Source organism: Diplotaxodon limnothrissa, linkage group LG16, assembly GCF_057381915.1.
Source record: "Diplotaxodon limnothrissa isolate DT_005_m linkage group LG16, D_limnothrissa_male_GT1.1, whole genome shotgun sequence".
NCBI classification, from domain to species: domain Eukaryota; kingdom Metazoa; phylum Chordata; class Actinopteri; order Cichliformes; family Cichlidae; genus Diplotaxodon; species Diplotaxodon limnothrissa.
This window is the reverse complement of record NC_140611.1, coordinates 7416491-7436106: the sequence shown is the minus strand read 5'-3', so window position 1 is coordinate 7436106 and position 19616 is coordinate 7416491. Positions and strand designations below refer to the sequence as shown.

Here is a 19616-nt window from a genome sequence, read left to right as displayed (position 1 = left end):
CAGGTCAAACAGGGACTAAGAGCTGGATTACAGAAAAGGCTTTGATCCAGATATTTTCCTTTTGTGTGTATGTCGCTTTTTAAAAGATCTAAGTTTTAGCCTGAACAGTTTTAACTGTTCAGAAAGTAAAAATGGTTTATAAGATGAGAATAAGAGTAAGAACAAATTGCAATTGTAAGCAGGTTTTCCAAGTTTTATTATAGGGTGAGGCATAACCACGAGTCCATTCACGGAGCGTTAGCTATTAAATATCTTTAACACCACTCATCACACTGATATTTTTAAACTGGTCTGTTACACTTTATGTACATAATGGCACACACAAATGTCTGGTTTGCTATCTTTGTGGGGACCTCCCACTGGCATAATGCTTTCCCTACCCTAACCCTAATAATCAAAGATGAATGCCTAACCCTGACTCCTACCCTAAACCTAACCATAACCCGGATGGGTCGAACACTGAGCTAACACTCTGCTTGTGTTTGATCTACCACAGCTTCCTCCTTCATCCTCTGTGCCGTTGAAGTCGTGATGTGTAACTGCATGTCAGCATGTCGATGAATTTGAATTTGCAAGATTTGCCATTTCGTTGCATTCAATGGTAAAAGCAGGATTGACAGTAACTAGTTTTACCTCAGCCTAGGCCTCAGTCCCATTGATTACCTGAAGCAGGACATGTAACTGTTGGCAATGCTAGTATGGCTTCCCACCACTAAAGGCCTGTTGGTGTATGAATGAAAAAGATGGCCGGGGTGGGAAGAAAAAACACCTCGTGCTCTTTGAACCTAGAAAACAGGAGGCAGAAATTACATATCTGGACAAATATCACTAGGCTAAGCATATTTATGTTTTCTGACAGAGAACAGGGGGAACAGCTAATTTTCTTCTAAAATGCTGCACTTTTCTTTTCCTTTAAAGGAATCACTATGTGTGTGTTCAGTCTCTGTATGATGTTTCGTATGTGCACTTTTGATCCCTTTGTCCTGAACATGGCACAAGAGAAAGACTCAATATGAAGTTCATCCACATCTCTTAAAAATACCAAAATCTGTGTGCATACTGTGGTTATTTGTGTGGTTGTAAACGATGCTGTTTATCAGATGGCAGTGCTGTCATGATGCTTTTGCAATGTTGACAAAACGCACTTTGTGTTACATCAAAGACGTGTCAGAACATGATGGATGTTCTACATGGATGTGATGATGATGCTACCATATTCTTCTGCCTCCTCTCAGCTGGAGGCCTGTATGAACTCAATGCACCCATGATTCAGCTCACCTGCTATCTTCCAACAAACACTGCCCCCCTGTGGCGCACAGCTGCTAGAGCCAAGCACATCCACAATTCATTTTGCCCAGTGACAGTCACATCGTACAGAGTATATAAATAAAACACCAGTGGAGCCTAAGAGGAGAATGAAACAGGGGCCTGTTCTTCGTACGTCGCTTACTACATCCAAGATCAAATGACACATCCAAGACCAAACCATCGCGCTAACCGTGAGCTCGCTAATCCGGTTCCCCGAACACGCCTGCTGTTGACGATTAGTACAGCTGGACGCAGTAATGTGACATCACTGGGTGTCGTAAAAGGGGCTACGCATCGATAGTAGAAACATTGATCGGCAACCCGCTGATTGGTCGGCGAAAATGTCGAAGGGGCGCGCTCGGTATTTTCCGGCAGCAGAGCAAGAACTCTTGAGTGAGGGATTTCAGGAGTTTCAGAGTTTAATTAAAACGCAAGAGAAAACTGCAAAGGCTGCAGAAGCAAGGAGAGAGGGCTGGCAGAAAGTTGCTGACAAATCAAACTCGTAGGTAATTTAATAATAATACTAATAATAATGGATTGGGTTCATATAGCGCTTTCCAAGGCACCCAAAGCGCTTTACGATACCACTATTCATTCACTCCCACATTCACACACTGGTGGAGGCAGCTACGGTTGTAGCCAGGCTGCCATATCGCGCCATCGGCCCCTCTGGCCAACACCAGTAGGCGGTAGGGTAGATCTATCATATGACACTATATTGTCCAATATCATATGGCATTATATTATATTATAATATGTTATATTATATCCCCTTTCACATTAGAGCCACAACAGGACCCACAAGAACATGGGAACAAGTAAAAGTGGAATACAGGAATATTCTACAGAATGGTAATATTTATCTCTTAGATTGCTTTTCGTCTCTTGGCAAGGTAATACTGGCCTGTAATACTCTGTTAGTTTGTTCATAACAGCAACCAAGAAAAGGGCAGAGGAAAAAAAGACAGGTGGTGGTCCTGCACCCCCTCGTCAACAAGTTGGTTAAGTAAATAATACCCTCACGGGAATATCGATATCTCTCAATGAGCACACTGTCGCGCTGAGCTAAAGGATCCTGTCTATCCTGCAATATACGCTGAATTCTGAGGACTCTCCTTATCAATCTTGCACCTTCCGCAATGGGTTGCTCGCGTATACGGACAGGACATGGCTGCGACAGGCTTCCCAAATCCACCTTCGCTTTTATAGCCGTGGTCTCTCATCTTGATTACACGAAGTAATTTACAATTACTACTCTGAAATATGAATTACATCTGTAATAATCACATACATGTAATAGAATGTTAATAGTACATTTCCCTTTTTTAGGAAATGACCTGTATGTATCTGTGTGACATCAATAAAAGGATCAAGTGCTGCATTATCTTTAGTTACATTGATGTTATTTATTTATGGTGAAACAGTGGTGGAATATCGCTGTTGCTTTCGTATAAATGAAGCGGACATACCTGCGTGGCCGCGATCTAATCCTGTTTACATAAAGTAAACCTGCTCCAGAGCAGGTTTACGCTTACGGCTCTGTTGCTATGACAGCAAGTCCCGGATGAGCTTCGGGGAACCGAACGATCCAGGATCACGCAAAATCGTCAACAATCTAATCCAGCTAACTTACTTAGCGAGGTACGAAGAACAGGCCCCAGGTAGATGCTTGTTGTTTGGATTGAGTGAGCCAAATCTGCAGTCTCACTGAGGGAGGAGGATGTGGATGTGTCAGGCCTCGTTCCCTGTTACAACTAGAAATGGGGATTCTCAGGAACCTACTGGGATAAAGTATAGATAAACTACACCCTCTAAGGTTTTAAATATCAGGGCATAATACAAAAATGATCTTGTTCGTAGGAGTTGAAATTACTGTATATGACAACTGATAATATCAAGCAGAAATTATTATTTTTTTTTAAATCACCATTGTAGGCGTACATACACTTCATGCCTATCTACCTTACTTTTACGAGATAACAAACTCAGAAACGGCTACAAAACAGGTGGACACGACTGAATGTGCTTTCCTTTATTTGCAATAAAAAATAGGTAAATGGCCTGTATTTATATAGCGCTTTTCTAGTCCCTAAGGACCCCAAAGCGCTTTACATATCCAGTCATCCACCCATTCACACACACATTCACACACTGGTGATGGCAGCTACATTGTAGCCACAGCCACCCTGGGGCGCACTGACAGAGGCGAGGCTGCCGGACACTGGCGCCACCGGGCCCTCTGACCACCACCAGTAGGCAACGGGTGAAGTGTCTTGCCCAAGGACACAACGACCGAGACTGTCCAAGCCGGGGCTCGAACCGGCAACCTTCCGATTACAAGGCGAACTCCTAACTCTTGAGCCACGATCGAGGTATAAGAGCTCCCTTTACAAATACGCCAGGGAAATGCAGCACATTGTGAACACTGCTCCCATGCAGAGAGCACGTGACTGCAGTGGAGTCACAAACATTTGAAGAGGAAACGGCAACACACAGAGAATATGCATTTATATGCACACTGACAATGTAATTATAGCCACGACCTAATCTGCTTAAAAGTCTGCATAAAGAGACTCAGGACGCTCTTTATTATTGACAACTGCTGAATTCCATCTGTAGGATAAATATATAGAAATCTCCTTTCAGACATTTAAGTAGAATTTTCTCATTTACATTCATTTTCTCACTAAGAAAATCCACACGTGCAAAATCATGTCATGAATTTTTAAAAACCTCCATTGCTCTTGTTTTCTTCCCCCCTTTTTGGCATGCTTCATATGTTATTGCTAACAGACACTGTGAGAGCTTGAAATTGTGGGTAGAAACCCAAATTTAACTACCAGGTACAAAGAAACTCCAATTTAAGGCCAATTTAAAAACAAGACAAACCAAAAAAGACAAACAAAAACTTTAAACATTATGCAAATTTGGGTTACAGGATCAATATTGTGCGCCGATTTTAGGATTTTTAAATCAACAACTGTTGATGCCAAGTGCCAACAGAAACAGATCTGTAGCAGCAAAAACGTTTACAAAAGAAGAAAAAAAAAAATTAACTCTTTGCAATTGTTCACATCGACATGTCTGTCAGGCGTCAGAGATACATAGAAAGTGCTTGGGTGATTTCATATCAACATATCCAACTGCTCATTAGAAAAATCCAGGAATTCCATTACAGTGTGCATGTAAATGAACAGGAAGAGGATGAGAGAGAAAGATTGTTGAAACGTTCCTTAAATAAAACATTAAAAAGGCCTTAGAGTTACAATTATACACAGAAATTCACCCAAATTAAATTTGAACATATACATACACTTAAGGGCATAGCAGAGTGAGAGAAACAAACATAAAAATACACAATCAGCCCCTATAACTACATCAGTCCCAAAGATATGCTACATTTAGGACATTAAAAATAAAATATCCAGATCAGCATTATCAGGATGCATTGTTATCTGCTCTTTCCTAAACGCTAGCACGACTTGAGTGATGGAGGTTTAAGCTTTAGTCTTACGCTCAATCGCTCTTCAGAACTAGTGCAGATGTAGAGTTGCACTTGATCTTACACACCGCAGTGTGTGATGGTTTTTAGTGTTAGCATGAGTGAAATCACAGTCTCAACACAAAGGCTTTCATGGCATTCATTCCTTCCTTTCACACAATCTGAGGTACTGATGCTTATGCACCAGAGTTTCGGCTCAGGAAGATTTCAAGCGAGGCATCAGCTGTTTGTCCGCTTTTTTTTATTTTTTATTTATTTAATCCGTACCAAGTGGGCCGGGCAACCTGGCAGAAACACCTGTATCTGTCTTTTTATTGAAGAGTGGATGGAATCACAATGCTGAATCTGACTCCAGAGTAATTTAACTCCAGGGTAAATGGCCAAATTATAAATGTAATGCACACTGATTTTATTCTGAAAGCTCTGACAGGAAGTGTGGATTTGTATCTCCTCTTTTTTGCCACCTTTTCAGGGTGTTGGTCTGCCCGAGTTGTTCCTCGTCCACCATGCTGTCTTCTTTAGAAAATAAGCTACACCTTTCATGATAAATACTGCATTGTAGGAGTGCGGTCCTAAATGTCACAAGTGAGCCTTATGAAATCTGTATAATATAAAGAAAACAAAAAGCTGATTCTGTATGTGTAGTCTTGGGGGAGGAAAAAATATCTACAACCTACAGCCTGGCCAGTACATTCACATGTGCTGCCATCATGCAGTATTTTTGCATTTTCTTTCTTCACACATCGCTGGGGTTTGTTTGTTTTTGGTTCCCAGTCGTGAATCCTGAAGACTGCACAGCTCTGTTCCCATTTTGTTAAACACTGCTTAAAATGTATAGGAAAAAAATCCTCTTGAACCTGAACACACTGCTTATGTGAGAACAGGTTTTTGTTCCTTCATAAAAAGAGCCCATGTTGACCATAATGAAAGCATTCCTACTCAGCTCGATTGATTTTTCCTCCTACAAGACTGAGAACGCCACATCAAAGATCACTGGTTTAGAAGTGTGTTGTGGTCGGGTTCACTCATGAGTAGTGAAGCTGGTTGGGAGATGCTGGATAAAGAAAGAAAGCAGGAACACCTTCATGCCAGCGCTGTGACCCACCTGATACTCTCAGCAGAACTGACAGGCGTTCGGGAGGGCTACGTGACACAGGAATGAGCATCTGAGAATAAACTGACGCAGGAGAGAATGAACGAGTAAACACGTACAAAGTGAATCAGTCAAGGAGCGACCCGACGAATGACCGAACACGTTTCTGAACTGCATAGATGCCAGAGCGGTTCTTCCAAGCAGCTCCTCCATCACCGTGGCCTCTTGCGAGTGACAAAGATGAGGACTCTTCGGATGGCAATGAGGCGATCCTTGAGGGAGGTCATGGCCAGGATTGTGAGCTGGGCACGGTTTTCCAAGGGAAGAACAGCGAGCAGCCACCAGGACCAGGCTGGACCACTGGGACTGGCCTGTAGTACAACAAAGATTTGTTCAATTTAGAAACAGTTTACACAGATTAGAAAAACCTTCAGTGGTCACATGACTTAGCAAAGCCCTAGTTTTCTAATAGAGTCATTTTATGTGACTTTAGAAGACAACTCTTTGTTTGAAAACACACAGCTCTTCTATTTTGCCATCTGCAGCCAAAACAGTTACTCATGTAGGGTATTAAAAAGCATGCAAACACTGGGAACCTTGCCGAATATGAAATGCACACATCCATTCAAGAGCAAAAAGAATTTTCTGTGACTATTCCTGAGATGTTGCTGATTTTCTTTCTTTCCTGCCATCACAAGGTGTTTATCAAACTGCGCCTTTATTTATAAATGAAAATCCGTGAGTCAACACTGCACTTTCAGACCTGTGGGTCCGGGTCTTTGCTGGGAAGGTGTCCAAAGTGGCTGTGTATCTGACTCTTCATGTTGTCTTTCAGAGATGTGAACCAGCCGTTGGCCTGATCATACACGGAGTCGTGCAGCTTCAGAAGCTCTGTTAGCTCTTCCCCCGCCACCTGATCAGACAGACATATTTTATAAGCGTTTTAGAAAAAACAAACAAACAATGACATGTTTTTTTTCCTTTCATATGAAAGGACTACATTTGCCAGTGGCACACTAGCAGAGACTCAGGTTTGTTTTTCTTTGCACTGCTGAACAGTGACAGGCAAAAACCCCCCCGAGCTCTGCTTTGTGCCACTCTGATTGTCAGTAGTGTGATGTAAAGTGTCTGAAATGGTTCTACTGACAGAACATCAGCACATCGCTCCTCACGCCCACCTTCTTGTCTTCCAGGTACTCAATCTTAGCAGTGTTGTAACCATCTCTCTGGCCGTGGCTGAGGACCTTGAACCGTGACACGCCAATGGTGTCAGCCACTGAACGGCCGTCGGGAAAGAACTTCACGTCTCGCACCTGAAACACAGTATTTCATATCAGCACTCATATGATTTCTATCTGACTGCTCACAGGGACGCACAAGAAAATCTGTGAAGAAAGAAATACCTGCAGCATACAGCCATAGTCAGCAAAGCCTTTGAGCTCATCAGCGATGCACATGCCAAACTGCTTGGTACCAGTTTCCATTGAGCGGCGAATCATCAGGCGGTAGCGTGGCTCAAATACGTGCAGAGGGCAGGGGATGGTGGGGAAGGCCATGGTACACACAAAGATGGGCACTTCCTGGTTTAGACTGCAAGAGACAGTGAAGAAATTGTTACTTTTTGTGTGTGTGTTTGAATAATCAATAGGTTTTCTAAAACAATCGTGAATGTGTGCACGGGTGTGTTAGTAAAACTGACTTGGAAAGCTCCTTCATCTCCTCTTCATGGATTTTCTTCCTCTCTGCCAGCTCATCTCCTAGGTAATGCTGCAGGACTTCCTCCATCAGCAGGGTCTTGTTGTAGCCCCTGCTAGCTAGATACTGTAAAAATACACAATAGCACATTTTCCTGCACATGAGCATTACAAAGAAAAATATTACCGTCAATTTATTATTAAAGATTTTATTCATTCATTCTTTTCCTGAATAAGTGAAACCTGCATTTTTTTTGTCTAATCGACAGTTCAAAACACCTTCCATCACATGCTACATTAAACATTATGAACACAGAAAAGAAAACACTAAACAGGAGTCACACTGACATCACTACCCTCTATGAACAAGTGTACCTCAGACAGATTCTCCTTGCACAGAGGACAGTTGGGATTGTGGTCCAGACAGCGTTCCAGACATTTGAGGCAGAAGGTGTGACCACAGGGAGTGGCCACAGGCTCGTAAAACAATCTGGACGACAAATGAGCAAAAGCACCCAGCAGAATGCCAACATGACAAACTTGCACACACTAATTTAACAGGTCTTAAGCTGCAAATGCTGAAACTGAACTGGGTGAGCTTACCTCATGCAGAGTGAACACTCCAGGTCTCCACTGTCCAACAGCTCAGCAGGAACTGATCTACCTCCACAAGCAGCAGTGGTCTGACGGATCTCCCCCTCATCTGCACAATAAATTATCATCCTCAGCACAAGTTTGAGCAAAGCAAGATTCCTCTTTACCTCAGCAGCACATCAAGTACAAACATTAACGTCTGTATTGTTGGCAAAAGTAGGCTCGGGAGTTTTCTTCAGTAGCGGAATAAAATGATTCATTGAAATAAATCATTTTAATTCATATGGAAAATGCAAAATTTGCTTTTCATTGTTTTCTAACATAACTAAAAGACCAAAACTTATTTCTGTAGAGATGAGAAACTGTTTCTAAATGAGCCGATCAAATTTAATGCCTCATCTACTGAATAAGAACGGCCCCTGGCTGGTAAACAGAACAGCTGCAGTCCACCATCGTCATACCCTCTAGAGCAGCTTCTGCTAACACCAAAACTAAAACATCTTAAGAAGAGAGGGAAAAAAAACTCTGTTGTTACCAAGAGCAAACACAATGCACTCCTGCTATATGAAGAACTGAGACAAAGAGACACTTATTTTGAAGCCAATCTCCTCCCAGCAGTAGACAAATCATTAGTGTTAACATGCTGCATGTCTAATGTGTCTTAAATGGTACGCTCAGAGGCAAGTGTTGTGCTGAAACTAATTCTGCAGGACAATCAGACACTGTGAAAATGTTAATGAACTCAAACGTGTAAAACGCTGTGTAGAAAAGAACTGTGCAACAGAAAATACTGTTTAATAGTGATTATATGTCCAAAAAACTCCCTCTGAGGAATTTCTCAGCTGTGGTGCTGTATAATGATTATATAAGCATCCAACCTAATCGTACACACCATAAATCCCATATCATAAAGCTGTCATCAATTCAATATACCCCTGCAAGATGTGGGTGTGTTTTGGGGATATTGCACCAAATATGAGGATTTAATAAAATACCCATCTAGATAAGCTATACTGCATAGTAACGCAGGTATCTGTAGATACATGTGAGCCTCATGGAAGAGCTGTGCGTGGCTGATGAATCTTAACGTTTAAGACCGCCACAGCTTTCTAGTCCATTACCTAACGAACCTGATTTGCGTGACCTACATTCTGAACATCCGCTTTTCATTTTCTTGACACAGATCTTGTTTTAAATAGTAACACTACATGCTAATGCTATTTGGAAAATTACATGACTGTGACTCATTTTCCTTTCATTATGCAGCCAAGATTTGGGTAAAATTACGCCCTCGTATTTTGCTGTTACACTTGAAATAGAAAACAGCTTTTCGCAAATTTTCTGGACAGATGTGATGACTAAGGATTTCTCAGTGTACGTTCAAATTTAACACCTCTGCACTGCTCAGAAAAGAGGGAGAAGAAGCAAAATGCCAGCAACCTGCTGTCCTAATCCATGATCAACATAACAATAAGAAAAACATAATGTAACTCATCAGTTTAAATGAACCATTCAGTATCTCACAATGTCAGTGAATACACTAAATTACGAAATTAGATTTTGGTCCTGAGTAGTCAGATTAGCTCAAGTTACTGGAGGCTGAGTCAGAATCCTAAAAACCCAAATAAGGACTCCTTAAGAAACTTTTAGAATAATAATGATAATAATAATAATAATAATAATAATGGAATAATCCTTCAATATCTGATCTCTTTCAAAGAAACCAAAGAAATTCTTCAAAACATCATTGCTATTCATGTCTTTATGTATGCAAAAACTGTTCTGTACATCAACTGTGGTTCAAATCATGAAAGGGAGAGCATGTGATGATGCAGCACTGTTTGAGCCAAAGAGCAGCATTTCCACCAACTGAAGAATACACTCATTCTCCGAAAAGAGTAATTCCTGGTACTATGTGTTCCATTTCTTTCGCAACTTTAAGCATCCTAATTGAATATGGAGTGCCAATTAGGGCTGGGCCATATTATACCGTTTACGGTAATACCGGTATAATGTTAGGCAACGATAGGAAAATGAAATATCGCGATAGAATATGAGTAAAACGCGCATGCGCAGTGCCTTTGTGTTCATACGCACATGGCCGATTGTTGAGTGAAACAGATGAACCAGAATTGGTTTGTAAAAATGGTGCAACTTCAGTGATGTGGAACTGGTTTGGTGTTTGTCCGTCAGATAAACAACAAAGCACATTTTTTGCAGAACATGCAAGCGGCTGTCCTTATTGTCGTATTTGTCGGACTAAGATGCTCTTAAATCTGGGAGTAATCTGGGTCCTAAACCCCGTATTTCTCAGGTCAAACAACACTGCAGCATCACTGAGAGTTAAAAACTGTCTAAATTCTTTCATCTTTAATAAAACGATCAGCATTGCTGCTTTACCAGGTGTAACTATGAAGTTTAATTTCCAGGCATCCATGAAAACAAAATTTATTACATTTAACGGAGTTAGAAGTTAGCAGGAAGCTAGCGGAAGTTAGCTCGCTAGTTTCGCTAGTTACCTAAGCATGATATTGCATGTTCTGACGGAGAGATTTCTGAAAAAATTCAAACGTACAGCTCTGCTATCACTTCCAACATAAATGAAGACAGGAAACTAAACAGCAGTGACGTTTGTAGGGTTACTGAAGTTGGGCTAGCTGGTATATAATGATGTGCTACGTGATCGCTAGCGACACAGCTATGTTAGCATAACATAAACAGTGAAGCTGGAGGACGAACACTAACACTTTTCCACTTGTAAAAGTTAACGTTAAGGTTCCTGATAGTTGGAGACAAATTCAGTCGCATGGCAGGATGCTGTAAACAGACCAAACTTCAGTCAGGAGAACAACTGAGATAATCAATCCACAATATGAGGTCAGTCATTAATATACTGCAACAACATGGGAATAGAGCAGCTGCCAGAGAATTCAACATTAATGAATCAATGGTACAGAAGTGGAGGAAGCAAGAAGAATGAGTTTAATAAAGTTTGATTTATCTGACTGCTTTGTTTCGCTTAATGTGCCTTATAATCCCGTGCACCTTATGGTCCGAAAAATACGTACTGCACACTGCAGTTTAATGTTGCAAAGCACCTCTTTTTAACTTCAGTGGATATTATACATGGTTATGCTCAGGATATGTCAGCCCATTTCTACTGGAAATGCCTTTTGGTTAAACTTTCAGCAAGGAATTTGCATTTGCACTGTTACATTTTTATAAAGCTTTAATGTACATAAAAACCAGCTTCTTGTTTAAGTGAAAATAAATGGAAGGTTGTCTTTTTGCACTAGTAATGTTGTGGAGTTGTATTTTGTCTCGCATCAATTATATCGTCAGTTATATCGTTATCGCAAATTTTCAAATATATATCGTGATAAATATTTTTGGCCATATCGCCCTGCTCTAGTGCCAATGATGATAAAACAACCCTACCACAAATATCTACATTTTACCTTTTTCCACTACAGAGGCTAATGTAAAGAAATAAAATTATATTTAACTGAATTATTTTGGTTTCATACCAGCTCTGAGAAGTTTAGAGGGAGGGCTGAAGGTTGCTGAAAGTTCATCACTCTTGTGTTTCCTCTTAAGGCCACCAGGGGGTGCTGGCAGTGCAGCCAAAACATCAGCCAGGCTCTTTGTGCTGCCCTCCCCTGGAGAAGGGTCCGATTTACCAGCAGACAGAGCACAGAGTCTGGAGGATGAGTCGTCCACTGGAGGGCTTTTAGTCACAGTGAACTCTGAGTCCTGGAAACACAAACACACAGACAGAAAAATACGTTAGCATATCAGGTGGATTAAAAAAAAAGAAAAGAAAAAGAATGATTAGTTCAAAAGCGCCTTTGTGGAAGATCATATTCAGAATTATAGAGAGTATTAGATGCTACTACAACAACTCTCACTCGAGTAGTTTTGGGGTTGGTTGCAACAGATGTAGTTGTTAAGACCACTTGTATATCCATGTATCAAGATTCAAACACCTTATAAATAGCTACTTTTTTTCCCCTTCTTCCTTATTCACAAGCGCCAACCGCAGCGAGTACTTTGATTTGGCAGATTCTTATACATATACAGTTACCTGTGAGGAGGATGAGCCTGGTTTCTGTGGAAGTGGCCTCAGGGAACTGAGCAAGGCAGGAGGTTTGATGAGACGCGTAGCCAGGCCTCCTTGCAGAGGGTGCAACGGCGTTGGAAGATCCTCATTCTCAAATACAGAGGAGAACAGCTCGCCCAGGACCTTCAAGGTGAAAGAAAACAGGTGGCTAATTAACAATCGCAAAGAAGTAAGCACAGGAAAATTTACCACAAGAAAGTCACCAAAAACAGGATCAAAGACAGCTGTATACTCATTTGCACTCCCCATTTATATCACTCTCAGGAAAACTGAAGAAAGCAGAAGGATTTAACTTAAAGCACTTACACTTTCTTAAATCATATTTTGAACAAAATCGATTTTATTCCCATTTCCTTTAAAGGGTAGAGCCATATACAGAGAGGCTTTGTAATGACACTGGCAATAGCAGAATTTACAAATGAGAAACCTTCTTTCAGCTGCAAAACTGAGCATCAGCAAAACTAATTATTCTATCACGTAGTTATGTGGGCAGCGCATGGTTAGCGCCGTTGTCTCACAGCATGATCTCCCTGTGCCAGTTTTCTCCAGGATCCCCAGTTTCCTCTCATGCTCCCAGGACATGCAAGTTTATTTAAAAGCTTATCCGACTATAGTTTGTTAAGAGGTTCTGAGAATTATGACATGTTTTAGTCCGTATCAAATTACATATTTCACACCAACAACTGGTTCTGTCTTACCTTCTGAGCTTCCAGTTTCACTTTGGCCCAGTCGGGCTTTAGTGCCACACACAGGAAATACTCTTGTAAGGCTTCATCTTTCCGGCCTGCTTTACTCAGTGCTGTAGCTTTCAGATAGTGAGCCTAAAAATGACAGAAAACTTGTGTTTGATTTTTGAGGCATGGGCTGTGATAATGACATTTCTAATAATAACAAGATTAAACCAAATGTCCCTCCTTTATGACGTTTTGAAATTTACAGTTTAGAGAATTTGTTACCCAGATACACAACTATTACTGGTACACGCACTGACCCCTTGAATAAAGTAATAAAAAGGAACATTTTTTCCTCCTCGTGACATGCAAATTCTAAAAATGTGACCACACGATAATGTGTGTTGAGTGGATGGACACTGGTCCAGGGTATCTGACTATGGCAGAGAACCTGCATGTCACAGAAGATCAAGAACATCATTGTACCATTATTAGTTTCAGCATCTTTTTATTGCCAGAAATAATGACTGGTAATACAGGAAGCAGAATATTTATTCACGGTTTATTTTTATACAGAGAAGTAGGTTAAGCAAACCATGCCACACACCACAGCATTTATAACCTAAGCTAGTTTGCATTACCTGTTCCTAGATGAGCTTTTAACACACACACACACACACACACACACACACACACACACACACACACACACACACACACACACACACACACACACACACACACACACAAATAACTACACAAAACAAAACTTAAACAACAAATTATATTAAATTATAGACACCAACAGCACAGGGCAGAGACTGCAGTATAATAAAGGTAAAATAAGACTGCACGTCCAATTCATCTTTAAAAACCGTTTTAGTTTAAGTTTATAATGATCTCAATCAGGCTTCAGTTTGAGTTCTGTAAGCTAATAGTTCCACATGTTAATAAGACAAATAGAAAAATGCCATTTTCCAAAATGATTTCTGTGCCCTGCAGTTTCTAACAGATGTGCTGCACGTTACTGAAGCCAAACCTCGAACAGGAACCACAAAGTCACAGCTGAATATGTGAGCATTTGTATAATAATTGTGGATTAGCAAATTGCAACAAACATTGAAATACTGCAATCTTGCTGGCTTCTTATCCAGAATTTGCCCATTTGTATTTCATCATAAGAGGCCTGACTGTTTGAAGTGATGCTTGTGACCAAAAGGTTACACAATAACTAATAACAATGAGAATGTATAAAAAGGGACTGACAGCATGAAATGGCAAATATAAGTTTGTTTTTGCAACTTTGGTCACATTTGAGCAGCTGGACTCTCAGTGACAACTACTGAATGCTGCAGCACTTAATATGAAATGTGACCATTATCTTTAGTCTTGGTCTTCATTCTCACTCAGGTACATTTAATTTTGTCCTATAAATCACTTCAAACTTTTCCCCAGTTCAAATTGTTCATCTTACCTCTGTCCACAGGGTTTTTAGCCTGCAGAGACTGCTGGCATCCTGCACTGCCTGGCTGAAATTCTGCATCTCCAGGTGCAACTCAGCCCGCTGATGCAACAGTCTGCCTGAAGAGGGCACTGTATACACAGGGATGAACAGACATCAGTTCATTGGATAGGTCTCCAGGCAATAGACTGTTTTTTCTAGGTCTAGGAGAAGTAGGGCAATAATGTAACATGTGGCATGAGACCAGTTACACGTGTTAGAACACCATGTAACTTATGTTAAAACTCTAATAACTGACATCAGCCACACCAGCGGACATTAACATTTAGTCTCATCTGCTTGGAATGCATGCCTACATAAACACACTGCTTCATGCATCACGTACGCAAATTATGCACTTTACTAATGATCAGATAAAGTACACACTGTACCTAAGTTGGACTTGTCGTGCGTTACTTAACCAAACTGTCATCACTGGTTTCTTTGAGAAGGATGAAAAAGTTCCAGCCTAAAGTATATTTAACCCACTTTGTCTGAATGGCTTTTAGTTGTCAATAAGCAAAATAACACTCGCTGTCATCTAAGATTTCAAAGCGACCTGATAGTTAGTTCATAACATAATATACAAGTTGAACAGGTATTCATAACGAAAGAAAGACATTTGTGGAACAGCTAAAAATGGCACATGGTTGTAAAGAAACAGGAAGAAAAGTTTGCAGAAGTTTAGATGCTCAGTTGCCACCGTCTTCTAGTTTCATTACTAAGTGTGTGTATGTGTACACAACAGAGCCAATGTTTCAGTGCAGAAAAAGCAACGCAGTTTCTACAATATCCGTGCAGCTTAATAAGGGGTTCAGAAACCTGGTGTCTGAACCTCTTGGGCAAACTTTGCCCATAGGATCAGGACAATCAACCAAAGTATGACAGTAAACAAACAAGAGGACCAGCCTATCATCAATGTGTGGGACATAACAGTTGAGGGAAAGTATAGTATAGAAAGAACTACATGGCTCCGTTACCATAAAAACCGCAACTAATAACATTTTTTGAGACTCATCATTTATCTGACTGCATTTTCTCCATCTCTTTACACAGATGGAGACCATTTGCAAAAATGTAAGACTATGCTTTACATGCCATACCCTTGCACACCACACATATCAGGACATATTATCTGCTAAATTTATAATTCAATTACATGCAATCCAAATGACAGATACCAGACAGCCTCCTGCTGTCTTTGTTGGGAAAACACTGGCTGGCAGTGACAAAACTGTGAAAGCACTCTGTCCTCCCATCACCCAGAGTCATTCACAAGACAGAAGGCATGAATCAGTATTGATCTGGGGAGAGAAATGCCTGAAAGGATGCCACAGGGATGGTGCATAGTCCTTTTATCTGAACTGTGATTTCAGAATTTTCAGCTAAATCAGGCTGATCAGTTTTATAAAATGACATTAAAGTGAGAACAGCAGAGAAAACCAAAGAGGAGTCTGAAAAAAGAATTACAATTAAAAGCTGCTTTAATAAGTAGGCCAGATGTGGGAGGGGAAGGAGGAGTCAGTTTTAACTTTCTGAGGATTCAAACTGTGCAACATGATCTTGCCATGGCCCATGATTAATGAAACACACTGGCTGCCTTTATGTAATGTGCCAACATAACAGAACACTCCGTTTTATAATGTTTAGGACAATTTGTCCTTAAAGTTACCAGAAAAATAAATAAATAAAATAAATGAATAAATAAACATGAAGCAAATGAGGGTGTTAAAATGGGCTGTTGTTTTTCTGTTTAAGTACAATTAATGACCAACTACCGTTCACCCAAACGTTACCCAACACTGCTTATCCAACACCATACATAAGGGGAGGAGTTAAGGGTTATGTCAAACCAGAGACAATACGATGACCTTCTTCTAGAAGGACACTGACCCAACCCGGCCAGACAAATCTGATGAATGTATTCATACAGTAGCGACTGAGCAAATAAAATTTTCAGTTTACATAACGGAGATCACATAACAGTGGAAAAACTAAGTGAGACATCAGGTCCAGAGAACTACATACAGACGTCCCCTCTGCAGCTCTGTGAAAACAGCACAGCCCTGCCAACTATAAAGAGAAAAGCAGCATTAAACAACCGCTTTGCTGTTTCTTGCGTGCACGGGTAGGCTGTGTACTGCTTTGGTAAAAAGGGACGGCACGTCACGTAACACCTCGGTACAATCCAGATAGGAGGGGGTGGCGCCCCTCATCGGTGACACTGAGAAGTTAAGACTTAAAAAGTAGGTCATTGCACAAAAACATTACACTTTTAATTGCAATCTGTCAAGTTAAACACTGGAATTAGCACAGGGTTATCTCTCGGTGCGCATGTAGTGGCTGTGTGCAGTCTTACCTAGATCCACTGCTCCGTTGTATTTCTCCAGAGCCTCTAAAAGATTCTGCTTTTTCCACGAATCCTCTCCTTCGATCCATAATTTCCTAGCTTTACTCTCAGTTGCAAACAGTTTGTCCAAGAGGCCACTGAGTACAACGTTTATTCTCCGGCCGTTCGGCAGTCCTTTCCTGCTCAGATTTTGTTTGCAGTGTACACAGTTTGTGACAGAGTCGTCATCTGTGCAGCGTTTGCAGAAAGTGTGTCCACACTCCACGGTTGTAGGCTCGTGGAGCAAACACTTGCAGAGATGACAGGAAAACAAGTCCAGGGCTTCATCATCCTCACACTCCCCACTATTTTGAAACCCGTCTTCCCCGCTGCTGCTTTTATTGCTCCCGTTTACAGTGGCGTGGATGCCCAGCTCTTTCTCACGCAGAGTTCGGGCGATGGTTTCCACCAGGAGTTGAAGCTCCTCCGGGCGCAGCTTGCCAAGGCTGGCCGCTGTACAGTACGAGTCCAACGCTTCGGATATCCGCCCGGCACAGGATAGCGAGTCGGCCTTCCTCAAACACAAGCCCCTGTCAGGGTGCTGGAGATCTGCGAGTTGGGAGCTATAGATCTCTACGGCCAAGTTGAAGTCCCCGGCCCGGCTGGCCTCTTCTGCTACCTCCAACATTTCAGGGCAGATCCCCGCAGCTCCTGGATTGGAGAGCGGGTGGACGAACGCTTCGCCCTGGTGAGACCTTAGTCCGGTCTCCATCTTCTTCTCCCGACGGGAAAATCAGACGCTTAGAAGACTATGAGAGTCACTGAGAACATGGCACAAGCACACAAACTCCCCACCATAAGAAATCATTTCCCCAGTTATTGCACACTATCTTTAGCGTTTTTAAATGTCAACCCAGACTTCCAGTTGTGTCCAACTCTCAGTGATGGCCATGAGTCCGATCCATAAGACCTCAACCCAGATAAAACAGGGGGCCTGTGTAGCATGGCTGGTCCTCGATAAGTCCCAGTATCTGATGTAGTTTCACTGCAAACACCTGGAGGTTGAAGGTCGGCGTTATTTATTACAAAAACTTTCAGCGTATCGAGGACGTCATCGCTCCCTTTACAACGCGGAGGTAGTTTTATTTATGTCCCGTCTAAAGACAGAAACTTCTTTAGAAGAAGAAAAAAACCACACACACACAAAATGAATCTACGGCATGTTTAGGTACGAACCGGTGGGTAAAATCCAAGGAGCTTAGTAAATAAGCAGCTTAATTTCCATGGATCGTGCTAACTCGTAGTTATGATGGTAAATGTCCGCAATAAAGGTCAGGTTTCGAGCCACAGAAGTCCCATACAGAGTGGATAAATGCTAGACCCACAAGCTCATCATTTCTCCAAGAAGTCACAGCTGATCGGCCGCGTTTATATAAGAGAGCCCGGGAGCAGTTAAGTCCGGGGAGCCAGCTAACGTTACTACTGGCTAACTGGACAACACATACTGCCACTTCGCAGTTTGTTAAACTCCGGAACTCTTTCCGAACCGATATCCCCCAAAAATGTGCATTTACACGACCTCGAAAGTCATTTCTTCGTCTTTTATGGCGAGGAAACCCAAACAAAAACAAAGCTCTCGCCGAAGGTATCCATCTTGGTTGTTAGCCAGCTAGCTTTGAGCTGCTAAAGGTTCTGCTTTGGGATTTCGCATACAATTCGCCGAAGCAGACGCAAGACCACACGTGACACACGAGACAAGCTCCTATTGGCCCTTTATGTGGCTCACTTATATAACTCAATAATATTGTATAACCTTTGCAGATATCGCTGAATGAGTGTCTGTGTGCGTTACCAAAAAGACACTTCACGTTTTTTAAATTTAAACGAGGTCTCACACATGATATTACAAAAATAGCCTCGAGTAAAACAAGAGAACGCAGCTTTCGGTTCTGGTTGAGTTACTTTATTCACTTTAACTTATAGTTTCATCTGTGGGAGTTGATTCATTGTTTTATGTAATGCTTTATATAAGCAGTGTGTCAAGTCTGGTTTTGGATTTAAAATGCGGACGACATGTTATAGTTAAGATCTATTGCTTAAGCCAAAGGGGAAAAAAGTCTGGTGTACGACCTTATCTTCTGGATCAAGTAAAGCTTTTGTTGTGCTGTTAAATAATCCATAAAGCTGTGACCCAATTTAGGTAATGGGAATCCACACAAGGGTGAATTCTTTTAAACGAAAGAAAGGTTGTACAGACCCTGCTGCTAAGTATGCACAAGGACGCGGCCAAGAGGGTCCCCAACAGCTCTAGGTGCATTGGGTTCAAATTCAAATTAAATTTTTATTTGTCACGTACACAGTCATACACAGTACGATATGCAGTGAAATGCTTAGACAACTGCTCGTGACCTAAAGAAAAAAAAAGGCTATGAATAAGATAGGAAATAAATATGAAAAATTAAAAAGGGTCAATTTAACTAGGAAGGAATAAAATATAAATTAAGGTTAAAAATGAAATAACTGTACAACACAATTTAGAATGAAGGGTAAATTTAACTGGGAAAGAATAAGATAAAATATATAAATTAAAGTTGAAAATAAAATAACTGTACAACAAAATACACAATACACAGTATAGAACTATATAAGAATGTATGAAGAAATATAAATAAATATATACACAATAACAGCAGCTGTACAAGTATTAACTGGAAATGAAGAATATAGTGACCAGTGTTGTGCAATCCACATTATGTCTTGTGCAGTGCAAATATGCTAAAATTGATTTAAGTGATGAAGTGAAA

At 41.1% G+C, this 19616-nt stretch overlaps 1 protein-coding gene across 1 annotated transcript; it reads right to left on the bottom strand.

Moving 5' to 3' along the window:
* Nucleotides 1-3324: 3324 nt before the first annotated feature.
* Nucleotides 3325-18495, bottom strand: lonrf2 (LON peptidase N-terminal domain and ring finger 2). Its single transcript, XM_085374102.1, has 12 exons — nucleotides 16843-18495; nucleotides 14457-14575; nucleotides 13010-13132; nucleotides 12276-12434; nucleotides 11719-11944; nucleotides 8201-8300; nucleotides 7973-8087; nucleotides 7603-7724; nucleotides 7307-7493; nucleotides 7082-7216; nucleotides 6667-6816; nucleotides 3325-6274 (listed from the first exon to the last, which is right to left on the bottom strand). The coding sequence occupies exons 1-12, from the start codon at nucleotides 17582-17584 to the stop codon at nucleotides 6116-6118; spliced, it is 2337 nt and encodes a 778-aa protein (XP_085230228.1). The 5' UTR covers nucleotides 17585-18495; the 3' UTR covers nucleotides 3325-6115.
* Between the last annotated feature and the right edge of the window lie 1121 nt (nucleotides 18496-19616).